The sequence below is a fragment of the Sylvia atricapilla genome, chromosome 6 (assembly GCF_009819655.1).
Source record: "Sylvia atricapilla isolate bSylAtr1 chromosome 6, bSylAtr1.pri, whole genome shotgun sequence".
In the NCBI taxonomy this organism is placed as follows: Eukaryota; Metazoa; Chordata; class Aves; order Passeriformes; family Sylviidae; genus Sylvia; species Sylvia atricapilla.
This window is the reverse complement of record NC_089145.1, coordinates 25,371,108-25,386,454: the sequence shown is the minus strand read 5'-3', so window position 1 is coordinate 25,386,454 and position 15,347 is coordinate 25,371,108. Positions and strand designations below refer to the sequence as shown.

The 15,347-nt window shown below is 41.4% G+C and overlaps 1 protein-coding gene across 1 annotated transcript in view; it reads left to right on the top strand.

Moving 5' to 3' along the window:
* LTK (leukocyte receptor tyrosine kinase) overlaps positions 1-15,347 on the top strand; it is a 92,798-nt gene that overhangs the window by 71,813 nt on the left and 5,638 nt on the right. Inside the window, exons 16-28 of the mRNA XM_066321234.1 lie at positions 1,067-1,249; positions 1,778-1,876; positions 2,386-2,538; positions 3,281-3,391; positions 4,033-4,219; positions 4,927-5,017; positions 6,261-6,325; positions 8,300-8,429; positions 9,648-9,745; positions 11,915-12,007; positions 12,600-12,701; positions 14,600-14,734; positions 15,074-15,164. Coding sequence (XP_066177331.1) covers positions 1,067-1,249; positions 1,778-1,876; positions 2,386-2,538; positions 3,281-3,391; positions 4,033-4,219; positions 4,927-5,017; positions 6,261-6,325; positions 8,300-8,429; positions 9,648-9,745; positions 11,915-12,007; positions 12,600-12,701; positions 14,600-14,734; positions 15,074-15,164 — 1,538 coding nt within the window. The remainder of the gene's footprint in view (positions 1-1,066; positions 1,250-1,777; positions 1,877-2,385; positions 2,539-3,280; positions 3,392-4,032; positions 4,220-4,926; positions 5,018-6,260; positions 6,326-8,299; positions 8,430-9,647; positions 9,746-11,914; positions 12,008-12,599; positions 12,702-14,599; positions 14,735-15,073; positions 15,165-15,347) is intronic.

Here is a 15,347-nt window from a genome sequence, read left to right as displayed (position 1 = left end):
CATTGTCCTGTAGGCATGAAGTGAAGGGCTTCTTTTTCAGTCTTTTGGAACTTTTCTGTGGCAGGAGTTTTTAGAAATATTCTGGTAGCTTGTAAGGGATGTCTTCTTATATGTTGTGTCACCAGATAAAAGGAGAATGCACAGGACAGGTAATGAGTGCTCCCATAGAGGCAACTCCTAGGAGGACTCTTCTAAGAACTGAACCAGGGAAAAAGACGTTTGAGGGATGGAACCCTCTCCTTCGCACTGTAACAATGGCCTTTGAAGAGAAGACCTTTTCCTCTTACTCCCCTTAAACCCTAACAACAATTCTATTATGGGAATTATACCAGGAATGGAAGCTTATTTATAACTTTGTGATGGCTGTGCCTAGAATCCGTTCCTAAGAGAGAAAAAAAAATCTGGTGGTTGTCCACGTCCTGCTTAGGCTTACAGAGAGGCCACTAAAGTGAGATGTAGAAACCAAATTTATTTTTATTTCCCTGGGAAACTCAGCATGTTACATGGCTGACTGCCCATATCCGTTATCCTGAAGGGGAGTTGTAGGCTCCTCGCTTTCTTAAAACCACACGAAATTAGAGAATCACAGAATCAGTAGGTTGGAAAAGACATTCAAGATCATTGAGTCCAACCCATGCCCTAACGCCTCAACTAAAGCATGGCACTGAGTGCCAGCCACATCCAGTCTTTTTTGAGCACATCCAGGGAAGGTGAGTCCACCACCTCCCCAGACAGACCATTCAAGTACTTTATCACCCTTTCTGTAAAAAATTTTTTTCTGATATCCAACCTATATTCCCCTGAATTGCTGCTGATGTGTTGGTTTATGCAGCACATGTCACAGGCTGTGCATTAGGTTTCCTGTTTGTTGTTGCCCATGGCAGCAAGGATGGGCAATAACAAACAGGAAACCTTGTCTGTATATTGTTTTAAACTTAAAGAAAGGTTTATCTTGATCTAGGCACTTAAGAAATTAATAGAGGCTCATCTCTGTCTGTCTACACAGCATCTCTGCTTGTGCTTTTCTCACCTGTTCTTGTTCTCTTTTCTCACTCTCTGACTGGAGGTGGAGGTGGTGGCTGGCAAGATGAGAGTCTGCTTCCTCAGGCTGGGAAGTCCCTTCTGGAAGGTGGAGAAGGAGGCCAAGCTTGTCCCCAAGCACTAGCCAAGCTCCAGTGGACCACCTCTGGTGGTTTTGGTGGAGGAGGAGGAGCTTGTACTTCTGGGGGAGGAGGCGGAGGGTACAGAGGTAAGCCTGCTGGGGCAGTATTCATGGTGACTAATTTTGTGCCCTTCAGAGCACCTGCAGGTCAGGGACAGTGCTCTTAGTGCAGACATTGTGCGTGGCTGCAGGAAATGAGGCACAGGTATTTCCAGCTGAATAGTGTGAAACTCACCCTGGTCTCCACCATCTCTCTATAACTGGAGAAATCAAGGATACAAAAGTGTTTCTATGTGATTTAATATTTGGAAGGTGTGATGACTTACTCCTTCACACATTCTCAAGTTACCCAAGGAAAATGTTCCATTTCTTCTTTCTCTTTGAAACAAATTCATTTTTACTTTGCTGAACTGAGAAATCTACATTAGATAAAGTCACTTCACTAATAATGGTACTTGCTGGGTCAAGTGGCAGTTTGACATTATATGATCCAATATCACTGGAAGGTTGCAGAGTGACCTCAGGTAATAATGGGAATGAATGCAGCCCTTCAGAGACATCACTTCTTTTGCAGCATGCAGCACTGATCAGCTAACCATGCTCTTCTCTCCCCAGGGGGACATTCTTCTGACAGTGATGATATCACAGCTAGTGGGCAGGATGGCATCTCTTTTGTGAACCCCATAGGAGAAATCTTCTTGCATCCCTTGGCAGGTACATTATGGTTCTTGTTCTCATTTCTTTTCTTCCTCCTTTTTCCTTCTTCCTCTCCATTTCCTTCTTCCTCCTCCCCCTTCTACCTCTTCTTCTGTCTCTGTATTTTATTCATTTCATTAAAGCTTATGTCACTCTGCAGGTCAGACCTTTAGCTGTGGTCATTTCTTTAAATATTTCCATAGTGCTCTGGGACCTTTTTTCTCTCAATCTCTAAACCAGGAGAGACACCAGTCATCAGGTTCAACTGCACATCCTCAGTCCCCGACTTTTCCAATTCACTTCAAGGCCTCTCTGTTTGCTTAAGGAACCAAATATCTTCTTCCCTACTGATCCCCATCAGGCTTCTGACATGTCCACCCTGTGTTGCACTATCTGCTCTCTTGCAGTGAAGGAGAGAAGTTGTAGGTACCTGCTGGGTTTTGTTCTGTTGGTTTTTTTTTACCTTACTGGAACAAGATAGGAAAAACTGAACTAAGCCAACATGTTGTGTCTGATTCCTTGTTCAGCCATGGAGAGTCATGGTGAGGTGGAGGTTCAGATCTATCTTAACTGCAGCCATTGCCACTCAGACAACTGCAAGCGGGACCCTGACACCAACCTGCCAGTCTGCCAGTGTGAGATGGGGGCTGTGCTGGCCAACGACAATGTCACCTGCACTGGTAAATTAAGTTTTTGCTTCATTGGATGGCATCTCTATTCATTCTATCATATCTCCTTCTGGTTTTCTGATGTTCAATTCCCAAGTTACAGCTAGTGGCTCCAGTGGACAAGGCATTGTGAGAAATGTCAGTCAAACATAGGACTGAAAATTCCTGCTGACCTTTGTTTACATGCTGAGCTGTCTCATCATTACATCTCTGCCACCATTTCCAACAGTCACATTTGGATTAGGCAGGAGGTAAAATATCTGTAAAGAGACGTGGTTTGAATTTCCTGAATGGGCTCAGTGTATCAGATATTTAAGCATAAATACCTCTCCAGGATAACGTACCACCTACTGCTGAGTTATTTAAGCCACAAATTGCTTCCTTCCATGGCAGTTTCCCACTGTGCCTGTCAGCTGACGCCTTGTACTCACAGTTATTTCCTCTTGGAGCTCCAAAACATCAAGACTAGAAATTTTCAACTTATGAGTAGTGACATTCCCAATTATAGAAAACTGAAGCATGGATAAGGAATCTGTGTTTCATCAGTTTTGCTCTATCTTCACAATGATTTTTAAATTATTTAGATACTTTTTCAACTTTCAAGGCTGTATAGAGGGATTTGTTGTAATTTTTATAAGATGCTATAACCATGATCTCTATACTGTTTTCTGAAATATAAGCAACATTCAGAGGAATGTTTTACATTAGCCCTTGTTGTTTTCTGATTAATGCACCTCTGTTTTTATTCTTCCAGTGCCCCAGGGTCCTATACCAGAGGGACAGCTGCCTCTCCCCCTCCTCTTAGCTGTGGTTTCTGTGATTGTGGTGCTTGGAATGATCCTCACTTGTGGCAGCCTGTCTATCAGTAAGATACACTTACTTCTTATCCCCCTTTGACCTGGCTTTTTCCAGTTAAATTAGACAAAAGGAGACCATCTGGCCATGTGCTACTGCTTTCAATACCTGGAGCCAAAGTGTTGTTGTCTTCCAAGTGGATTGGAGGAACAGGGAAAAAGAAGTGATAGAAAACATCACCAGCCACAGTTAGACACAAGCACAGTCCCACAAGGAAATGACTACTGTTCCCTGGTACTTGTCCCAGAACAAAAGAGCCAGGAAAACCTTCTTAGCAGGTGTAGCAGCCACTGCAATACTGGATGAAATCACAACCTGTAATTAAATACATAATTTATTCAGGGAGATGGTTTGATTGTTGGGACTTGATGTCAGCAAGATGTCTTGTGGAGCGCTCATCCTCAGCCAATGCACAGGGCAGCATAGGAAACCTAAGTTGTTCCCAGGTGATTAGGAGCCTGCAGGAATTAGACTGCTCGCATATCCAGTCACTGAAGACTGAAGTGGATCACAATACTGGCAGGCCAGAGACAGTTCTGGACTATTTATAATTATGGGATTGGTGTCATTCTGTTCTGTATGGCCAGCATTATCTTTTCCGTCCAGTTGTAGATCTTGTTTGTGCGTTTTTGTTTATCTCTCCACCCACAGTTTATCACCTGAAGAAGCAGCAGCTGGAAGGATCCAGATCACGACTGCAGAGCCCAGAATATAAACTGAGCAAAATCCGTACATCTGTCATCATGACTGATTACAACCCCAACTACTGCTTTGCGGGGAAGGCCGCCACTCTGAGCGAGCTGAAGGAGATCCCACGGAAGAACATCTCTCTGCTTCGGTGAGAAAACAGGGGACACCCATCTGACTAACCACGAAGCATCCAGTCCAAGTCAGCCAAAATACAACAGATATGATACTTTCTGTGTCCTCTAAGATAATTTGATTCCATAAAATTCTCAAGCAGAAGTGTAAGATCATGAGTCTACTGTTCTGTGTCATGTTCCCACACATAGGTATTTCACCTCTATTATGATTGTGTTTTTATTGCACTTTCCTCCTGGCAGTAGCTCCCTTCCAAATCTATAGCAATATGTCTGTTTCAGCATTTCCCATCACAAGGAAATTTCCTTTCACTAGGAGATACATGCTACTTGCTGTTCATACTATCCGCATGATACCAATCAAAGTAATATAAACTTTAGAAAGAACAATTTGATCATTCCTATGGCTTACACAATCTCCTGAAGACATCAGTCTGCAGCCACCTTATTCTATTGTTCTCCATTTTTCTCATCTTGCTTTCACCATACTTGGTGATACATCCTAGGATTGAGCAGGCCTATTTTTTTGCCCATAACCATCGAAGATCCAACCTCTCTTTTTTGGTGACAGTGACAGAAAATACTGATAAGATACTTTCAGAACCTTTGAGGTGAAAACAAATCTCTGTTTTTGATTTGTCTTGGACTGGATGAAGAGAACAGCTTGGCCAACACTGGATCCAAGGACATACAACATCTGTTCCCTCTCTTTTTTTTCTTGCAGAGCACTAGGACATGGTGCATTTGGTGAGGTTTATGAGGGAACTGTGGTAGGCATTGCAGGGGATCCCAATCCTCTACAAGTGGCTATCAAGGTCAGTACCCACAAATTTCTTATACAGCTATAATTACCCATTATTTTATCACAAGTACAGATGGAAGTTCATGTTGATCATATGCATAAAGGCATATCCATATATGTAATGCAGGCTTGGACACATTGCTGCATCCAGGCATTATCAGCTTTGATTTAAGTGCTTTCTCCTAAGTTTTCACATTATGTATTTAAAAATCTATGTTGTTTCTCAGTGACTTCCCTTTATGCTGAGAGTAGTGTTTCTGCTGTATGTGAAATTTTCAGGTAGTCTCATGACATTGCACAGTGTTAAAGATGCTGTTGTGAATATTTGTTGCGATATCATGCTATTTTCCCATGTCATTAATGGCAAGAGATGACAGGATGATTTTCTCTGAAATTACTGCCATTGCCTCAGGTTTTGTCAATTACTCATCTCTGAAGTTAAGGATGCTCATAGTCTGCTTCTGTTATTTTTTAAGCTTGTGACTCAGAGAACCAAATCTGCTTCTGTGAGCTCAGCTCAAAAACACAGCCTTCATTAATAAAAAGGAGTTCTACTGTTACTCATCCTGTCTTTCATGTCATGAACTTAGCTGTGCCATTGCACAAAAGTGGATGAAAATCCAGGACACTAATAAGCAGTTGGAACTGCCCAACTCAGTTTCACTATCCAGACTGGAAGAAGCACCAAAGCACAGGGGCAAACAGAAGGAGATCAGCATGTTGTTAATTTGTGGTAATCCAGTTCATTGTATCAGCAGAAGATGTTCAAATCTGCTGGCAGGAATGAAAGCTATAGGGGCATGTGAACACAAGTATTTAAATCAAGTGGCCATATGTGTCATTCGATATGCAAGCATGTGCTGCAGTGTTGTCACAAAGAAAGTAGAGGATAAATAACAATTGTCGTTTTAAAGACCTTTCTAGGTCTGTAAGTCCCCACTCAATATTTTCTTGATGGGTACCTGAAGCTATTTTTTCTCCAGAATTGTGCAGAGAGTTCAATTCAAACAAAAAATTCTTCAAGAAGGTCCCTGGTTTCCTCTTCTGACTTTAACTAGCAAATGAGTCACATACAGTGCAATAAAACTGGGCTCTGAAAGGACAAGCCCCTGCTCTTAGGTTCCTGAGGTGATTTACATGTTATATGCTCATTTCTTTTTTGGTTTTCTTTTTTTCTTTCATTTTTTCTCTGGTGGTCACACAAATATCCTCAATTCTTTGGTGGAATGGCCCTCACTGCCTTTACCTCTCAACAGACCCTACCAGAAGTCTGCTCTGAGCAGGATGAGATGGATTTCCTGATGGAAGCATTGATTATCAGGTATAGTTTAAGGGGTTTTTTACTGATGGTGAGCAGGGGATAAATGAGTACTGCAGGTAATCATAAATAATTTATTCCCTTGCCTATGTTAAGAAAAGAAGTTTGGTCTTCTTTTTCACCAGATGGCATTTTAGTACCATGAAAGGTACTACTTGTTTATCTCAAACAAGATAACAGAGGTTCTTTTGTTGTCTGTCTCTGGTGCTTTAACACCAGTAGGCAACTTGGCTGCACACAGCATAGGGGTGGAGAAGAGAATCAGGAGGACAAGAAGGCTCATGGCTGAGATAAAAATAGTTTAATAGGTAAAGCAAAATCTGTGTGAGTAAGCCAAGCAGCACTGAAGAATTTGTTCCCTACTTCCTATGAGCAGGCATGTGTTCAGCCATCCCAGGAAAGCAGACTCCATCATGCACAGCAGCTGCTTGGGAAGACAAATGCCAAACTCTGATTGACCCTTTCCCCTCCTCCTCCTTCTTTCCCCAGCTTTTATAGCGGAGCCATGCAGTATGGGATGTCCCTTTGGTCAGATGGAGCCAGCTGTCCTGGCTGTGTCCCCTCACAACCTCTTGTCCTCACAGCCTCCTCGCTGCGGGGGAGGTGTGTGTGTGAGAAACCTTAATGCTGTGTCAGCACTGCTCAGCAGGAGCTAAAATATCAATGTGTTATCAACACTGTTTTTATCACAAATATAAAATATAGCACCATATGAGCTACTGTGAGGAAAATTAACTCTATACCACCTAAAAATCCTTACAATTTAACAAAATCTTCTGTTTATCGCTTCTGCTGGTCCTGTTCAAAGGAGCAAGAAGTCCAATGTTCTTGCACAAACATGTTCTGCATTTGATTTGATGTCTTTTCAAGCTTGACAGAACCTTTATCAGGTCCTATGTGCATGACTCTCTGACAGTGAATTATAAGATCTATAAAACCTTCTTGAAAAAGATAACAGACACCCTCTCCTATTGCCACCTGTACTTTAGGTACACCAGCCTTAGAATTTACTTTATTAACAGAAATCCATAATCTTAAAACAATAGTAGGATCAAGTATGACTTTAAGATAGTAGCATAGTTTAGGTTGATTGTAAGTATTTGGGATTTAAACATTTTGTATTTGTGTGATGTGAAGTTCCTCTTCTCATTGTCTGGCCTGGCTCATACTTAGATGCTGGTTTTCTACTATTAAAGCATGAATCTCATGACATAGTGCCACTCCCTGCAGTCTGCAAGAACTTGGCGAGCTGAACAGGAGGTAGCACTGATGAATGTTTTTTTAAAGAGCAATTTTAATCAATTAAGGAGTGCCTTGATTCACTTAGTAGCACAACTCTTTCTCTTCCCCAACTTCCTTTCTATTTTTAGTTCCTTTATTATCCAGGTAATCATTATCTAAGGGAAGACGCTGCTGTCTAATGACTGAGTTTTACTGTGCTTCATGACAACCTCAGCTTCCTTTTATAAAAAGCAGAATCACATAAGCTGCTGCTGCAGTAGGTATTGTCTGAGTCCCTCTGGCAGACTAAACACTGAACTGAGTCCCCCCAACAAGACAGCACTATGGCTAAAATAACCAGTGCTGAATTAAGATCCCTACCAGCCAGGACTTTGTATCACAAATGCCAAAGAAATTTACATGCTTAACTTTCTTATCCTTCTCATGTCACTCTCATCTTTCAGTCAGTGTATCCATTAAATTTTGTTTTCACAGACAGAAGGCTCTGCTTTACTTTTAGCTTTTCATACTTTCTGTTGAAGACTTTTCACGGGCAAAGCCAGGCATAACCGTGTTCTTGGGTTATGTTCTTCATAACAGAGAGGCATTTTGATATGGTTGAAGAATTTTTTTTTAATGCATCAGGATTCGCTTCAGTCCAGACTGTCAAATCTCAAGGCACAATGAGCATGGATGCACTCTGGCCAGGTACTAATGCTGTGTTTCTCTTCCATGTGCTGTGACCTTGACTTTCAGTAAGTTCAATCATCAAAATATCGTGCAGTGCATCGGTGTCAGCCTACAGACACTGCCTCGCTTCATTCTGCTGGAGCTCATGGCTGGAGGAGACATGAAGAGCTTTCTTCGGCAGAACCGACCCAGGATGGTGAGAGAACTTCCCTGAGAGGCTTGTGGTTGAATTTAGCATGACTGCTTTCATGTTTTTATCAAGTGGATAAAGGCACTGAAGCCAAGCTAGGCTCTGTGTATGTGTGTGTCCCAGCTACCACAGACTTCCAGATACCTGTGTCTGTCTGCCTGATGCAAGCAGGTGTCAGTGAGATGAAGTCAAAGCAGGGCCAGAAACTCCAGTCTATTAGTAACTGAGGAGGTAAAATCCTGTCCTGCCATTCTAGACTTCTCTGTCATTTAGACTATAAATAATTGGTCTTTCTTTTTTCAATACCTGCTTTGTTTTCAGTGTACTGTGATGACACATGAGGAGCTAAAGTTATAATCAGAATTCGCAGCACTAAGTCCTCAGCAGGTGTGCATAGGCACCATATGGAGAGGCACAAATTTATACCAGTTGAAGAGCTGAGCCTAATTTATTTCATATATCTCAGACTTTGATGTGCAGTGTAGTAATTTCTCCTCACCCTTCCTGAGAGCAATAAAGTTTTTCCTAGAGAAAAACTGACAAAAATTTCCCTATGGAGAGCAATGTAAAGGGAGTGGAAATAAGCAGGGGTCCTGGAAAAAGTCTTCTTTATTCTTCTTAGGGAAGTGCAGATGGTGAAGTGTTAGTCCCAGTCCTGGACTCCTGTAGTACAGCATACCTTTTTTGCATACTGCTCCTGAGGGTAATCACTGTTCTTCTACCAGAACAGATAAGCTGATGAATGCTGATGTTGGTGTAAAGGTGTGCGCTTTTGCATCTTTACTCTCTCTTGTTCACCGGCTAATTTCTGTGCTAATTTATTTGACTCGCTCTTTAAAAGTAGGTGCTTCTTTTTCCTCTTCTATCTCACCTGTTAAACCTGTTTGTCTAATGATTTCACATAACACAGTAGGGATTAGTTCTCTCCCACCCCCTTCAACAGGCAATTCACACCAGGCCATTAATCTCTTGCCAGCTTGCACTCATTTACAGTGCCCAAGAGAGGTGAAATCTGAAAGGTTTTGGGATTAAATAAGAATTTATTCATTTTCTAACACTTCGCTTTGATCTGCTTTATGTTCCTATTTGTTCCTGACTCATTTAACCCTTCCCCCATCCTGTATGTATGTCTCTCACTTTCCCTTCTTCTGCCTTCAATGATTATCCACCCCTTGAATTATATACTTTGCTATCCTTCCTTTACCATTTAATGTCCTTTTCCAGAATCAACCATCCACGCTAACAATGCAGGACCTGCTGAATATAGCCAGGGATATTGCCTGTGGCTGTAAATATCTGGAAGAGAATCATTTTATCCACAGGTGAGGAGAAATTGTCTCTTCTGCTGTTCTCAAGGAGCATGAGGCTCATACACTTTCGATTTGCAGTGGATTAGACAGGACTAATCTCCACAGGGGAGACAGATTATTTTCTCTACCAATACAGGCTTGTGCTTAGATGACCAGGTGGATCTCCTTGGGTTTTTTTAGGAGTTAGGCTCAGCACTGTTCTTTGCAGTCTTGGAGGAAGAGCAATGTTCTGTTCCAAGTGAGAGGGTTTAAGTACTAATTTTCGGGTGCCTGCAATGTAAAGACAGTTGAAATTAGCCCTGTAGTCCACTAGATGGTAGTGTCACCATATTTGAGCCAAATATTACACCTACTAGAGAAGGGTAGTGCAAGGATGATAGGAGATAAAAACACACCTCAAGCTTCGTTTCGAGCTCAGTGGCTGACCTGATTGCATTGTCTTGGGAAGCCCATATTTATCTCTTCAAATTCCTTTTTGCTCATTTGTTGAGCAATAAATGTTGATATAGCATGCTTCAAATAAAATATCATAGAAGGGATAAAGGTTGTAGTTATCTTTTAAAAACTCTTGGTTGTGTATCGAAAAACTTAATTTTTGATTACGAATTGTTTCAGCTCATAATGTTCCTAGGCACCGTGGGCAGCTGGATTCCTTACTGTGAAGTGCATGCTGTGTTCAGCACTTGTGTGTAAGGGAGAGGAGAACCCTTGCACACCAGAGGGTCACACAGGCTCAAACCAAACCAAGGTGCAGCCTGGAGATTTGCAGGCAGGCAATTGACTGTGTGTGTACTGACGTGCAGGGCTGCACAGCACAGAAATGGGAAACCATGAGCAGGGGCTGTAGAAATCCACGGAAACAATGGCAAGCAGCAGTTAGAGCAAAAAGACAGGAGGTTGAGATATGGGAATATCATATGGCTTTATGATTAGAACACCCGAAACAGTTTTCCGACTCCTTTATACTGCAACAATAAGGAAGTTCCAGTGGAAAAGGGTAGAGATTTCTGTAATTAAAAAAGAGCAGTAAGAATGTGCAGCAAGTTTTGGCTCTTGGATCTCTTAATAACTACGTGAGAGGATTAGTATTCTAGTTGGAAGGTTCTGAGTTAATCATTACAGCATTATTTTTTAGAATCCTTACTCTAATAGTAACAGTAGTGTATGACTTAAAAAAAAAAATCTCTGGGTCAATCTTTGCAGTGTTAGATCTTTAATATAAGCAGCCTGGGAATGGATTCATTTTGTCTTAGCCAACAATTCAGTAAATCTGAACACAAGGAATTTCCCTCAGTATTTGTTAGTGATGTCAGCATTACCTGTTGGGAAATGAAGAAGGCTTTCATTACAGATATCAGGAATCCTAGGGGTAAAAGGTAGTGTAGTGGGGTTGTAGAGAGGCCTCTGCAGGGCAGGTGTTGTCATCTAGGAGTCACAGTTGATAATAGAAGAGAAAGTTGAACCTGACTTCCAAATCCTCTGAGATTTTTCAAGGTTGGCAATGGGAAGAAATATACTAGTTGTTCAAGGAGCTTATTTTTCTTGGCACTTAACAGTACCCCCACAGTGCTATGATTTTAATGAGTTTCTTTTCAGAATGCATTTTTTTTTAGCCTTGGCCACAAAGGCATCGTTTTCATTTCTCACAAGTTAAACTTGCACCCAGCAAACAGCTGCTTCCATATGGAGCTTTGATTGATTCCATGGGAGATATCCAGAAGTAACAATGCAACAGATTACCAAATCTGGTTCTACATAACTTTTCAAGCAGCTTACTGAGACTGTCCAACAGCATCACATCTGTAACTGATGGGAACACTGCTGAGATGCCCCTCTTTAATAAAAAATAGAGCAAGAAAGAAATCTGTCATAATGTAGTTAAAGCAAAAGAGGTTGGGTCTGTTCCTCTTCTGATGCTGTTTTCTGCCTTAGTGAAAGAAGGCCTGAATGGGGAAAGCTTGGTAAATGCTGGGTAGGAGATATAATTCAAATGCAGTTTAAGAATTGTGGTTAACAAAAATGATAATGTAAGTGGAATTCTTTCTTATTTTAACAGAGCTCTTCTCCTTTGTGTAAAGATTACTCAAGTAAGACTTGCAGGACTGGGTCTAATATTTTTTTCTTTACTCCTTTAACTACTTAAGAGTTTAGAATTAGAATCTTTTTTTTTTTTTTTTAAAGAGATATAGCTGCAAGGAATTGCCTTTTGACCTGTACTGGAGCAGGACGAATAGCCAAAATTGGTGACTTTGGTATGGCCAGGGATATTTACAGGTAAGTGAAGGACAATTTCATTTCTGTGAGTAACTCAGTAATCTGTATAATTTTGACAGGTTTGAACTGTTTCATGATATGTGAAGAAGTGGAACCATCCATTAGGTGTCTGAATTTGATGAGCAGTTAACTAACTTGTGTTAACAGACTGTAAATTAACATGCCTACGTTTATGAAACAATCCACTTCAGCTGTGGTCCCAGGGAACTACAAACACTTGAGGACACTAAACCAACCATAGGCAAATTTATTAGCTACTTGATCATAAATAATCTTAAATTAAAATTAAAATCCCCCCAGCAACCGTAATTATCTCCTCATGATGTCAAGAATACTTGCTGCATCAACACACTGTGCAAAGCATTGGCAATTTTGATGTCTTTATGAACATCCTTGGTTTCCATCTCAGTTGCAAAGAGGATATAAAATCCTGTTCCAATGTGCTATTTGTGTTGATGACTTTTCCTTTTTCTCAGTTGGCCCCCACTGTTGCATGCAATCCCCAGCTGCTGTTACTGTGGTGATAAGATCTTTTCTGTACCAAAGCCTTTTCAGGCTGTGTGATGTTCTCTGTGCATTTTATTTTTCCCAGAGCAAGTTACTACCGCAAGGGAGGAAGGGCCATGCTTCCTGTCAAGTGGATGCCACCAGAAGCTTTTCTAGAGGGCATTTTCACCTCCAAGACTGATACCTGGTAATAGATGTCTTTTAATCCCTTCTTCTAATCACTGAAAAGCATTGAGAAATCTACTGCTCAAGAAAAAAAATGTGTGCTCGGCAGGAACCTTTAAAAAGTCAGTGTTTCCCAGAAAAGTACGAGAAGTCTTCCCACTGCATTCAGTAGAAGTATGGCTAAAGAATCCAGAATAAGAATTTAAAATTCAAATGTAAAGAGAGATAATAAAAATTTGCTATTCATAAATGTAGAATATCACATAAAGCCAATTGAGAAGTAAAAAGCAAAAGCAGATTAGATTCTCAGGAAGTTTAAAATCCAGATAAATATAATCAAATATTTCCCTCAGCCTTCAGAATCTTCCCGTTTCCATCAGTGACAGGGTCTGCTTAAATACCTTGTAAATTACTCTCTCTGTACCATCCAGGATTACTCTTTCATATATTTTTTCCTGCTGTGTATAAAAGGACAGCAGATTCAATCAGAAGTCCTTGCTGGTTGCTGAGGAAACAATATTTATATATTGATTTCTCATGCTACTTGAGTTTTCTTCAAAATAAGCACCCCCTCAACAGTAGCACATTGATGCACAGGTGCTGGGGAATGGAAGCTTTCCAGTTGCTTGAGAAGGCTTCTTTCTCTGTAGAGTGGATCCTTCAGTATGCTGTACTGAGGCATTCCCTCAAATGCCACACTGACCCAGTTTCCTGAAGTTGTTAGCAATGCCGGAAGGCAAGGGATTGCTTATCAGTGCCTAACTGTGTGCAGGCAGTGTTAAATATTTTGAAGGAAAGTGCTACAGTTCCTGTAACAGTCTATTATAAGTAACATGCATACACTGGAAATTACTTTGACCTTTGTAGCAAAAAGTGACTCTGAAAATTCTGACCCTGCTGATGTCCTGGCAGAACTCTCTTGACTTCCTTGTGTCTAAGTCATATATAATTTCTAGTGGCACTGACTATCTGACTTGTGGATGTAAAAAAAGCAGAACCATATTAGAAATGCTTCTGCCTTTCAGTTTCACTGGATGTCTCTCCCTTGATTTTATACTTGAGTGTCTTGTTCTGAAACACTGATTCAAATGCTAAGGAAACATTTGAAAGTCCCTGTCTGATCACCTAGGAGCCCCTCCAGACGTCACATTTGTATCACCTGAGCTAGGCAGAGGTTCCTTCACAGCTACACTCACAGTCAGACCAGGTTTCCTTACCAGCTTAGCCCTAGGTTCCCCATAGCAGGGTCTCAAACTTCAGGATCATTAAAATAATTCAATCAAGATGCAACAAGAAGATAACAACTTGAGCTTGTTCCTCTGAGGATGGACCCCAAATGAAGGAAGCCCTGGGCTTTTGTACCCTCACAGTCTAAGTGTGCTGAAGTCTGGTGTCTCTGAGTGCCTGGTCACCTGGCAGTGCCACAGGTCCTTGTCCTGTCTGTTTTGCAGCAGGTCAGTGCCAGGTCACAGCCTCTTGCCTTGGGCTTCTGCTACCCAGAGCTCAACCTGCAGCCAAGTTACCAGCACCAAATGTATTCCTCAACAGAAACATCTCAAGTTTTACCAAGTAAGGTGAGAAACATCCATGCCAGATCTAACAGTTCTTTTCAGTTAGACCATACACAGCTCTGGCATTTCTTGCTCTAGTAATAATGAATGCAGCAGAAAGAACACTGTCAGAGTTACTAAATATTTTGAAAATTCTGCAAAACTTGTTTTGAAGCTTGAGCAAAGGTTTTGATTGATTGGGGTGTCTTTTTATGGAAACACTGACTCATAATCACAATAATTGCACAATACTGTCATTGGACTGCAGCTTTAAAAGGTCATTGCTGTGGTGTTGCCTACACAGCTGCAAGCTATGTTTGTGGAGAACAAATTAAACCTGATTTGTATTGTTGGCTGGTTTCTGACATAGGTCCTTTGGAGTGCTGCTTTGGGAGATTTTCTCTCTAGGCTACATGCCTTACCCTTGCAAAACCAATCAGGAAGTGCTGGAATTTGTCACCAGTGGAGGAAGAATGGATCCACCAAAAAACTGTCCAGGACCAGTGTAAGTATTTCCTTACTCTCACAAGCCAAGGTAGTAGGTGTAAAAAATGTGAACAAAGACACCTCTACTCAGGGAATGATGATTGCCCTCTGTGTTAGGTGGGTATCACTAAATGTCTCTTGAGCTACTGCCTCTTGTGTATACCTCAGACCACTACAGGATTTGCTTTAAATAGTGGCTCTCCAATCAGACAGGATCCAGGGGATACAGAAAGGATATATCCACTTTTGCACTCCTCCTTTGAGCTATGTACCATCTGGGCCCTTGGACCCCTGATTACTTCATACTGAAACACTTTTTACAAAATAATCTTTATCGATTTTTTTTTTCAACTTTAAGGTATCGGATCATGACACAATGCTGGCAGCACAGCCCAGAGTATCGGCCAAACTTCTCTACCATCCTGGAAAGGATCAAGTATTGCACACAGGTACTGGTCTTTGGTATCGAGGTGGATCATAATCCAGTGAATGCCAACTATCCGAAGACATTAGCTTTAGTCTCCAAAGCAAGTGAAGGGTCCTGACAGACTGATGTAAGTACATTACTACTGTGGTGGTGCTGTTGGCTCTTTTGTAGTGTCCATCTTCGCTCTCCCATCTTCCCCCAAGAC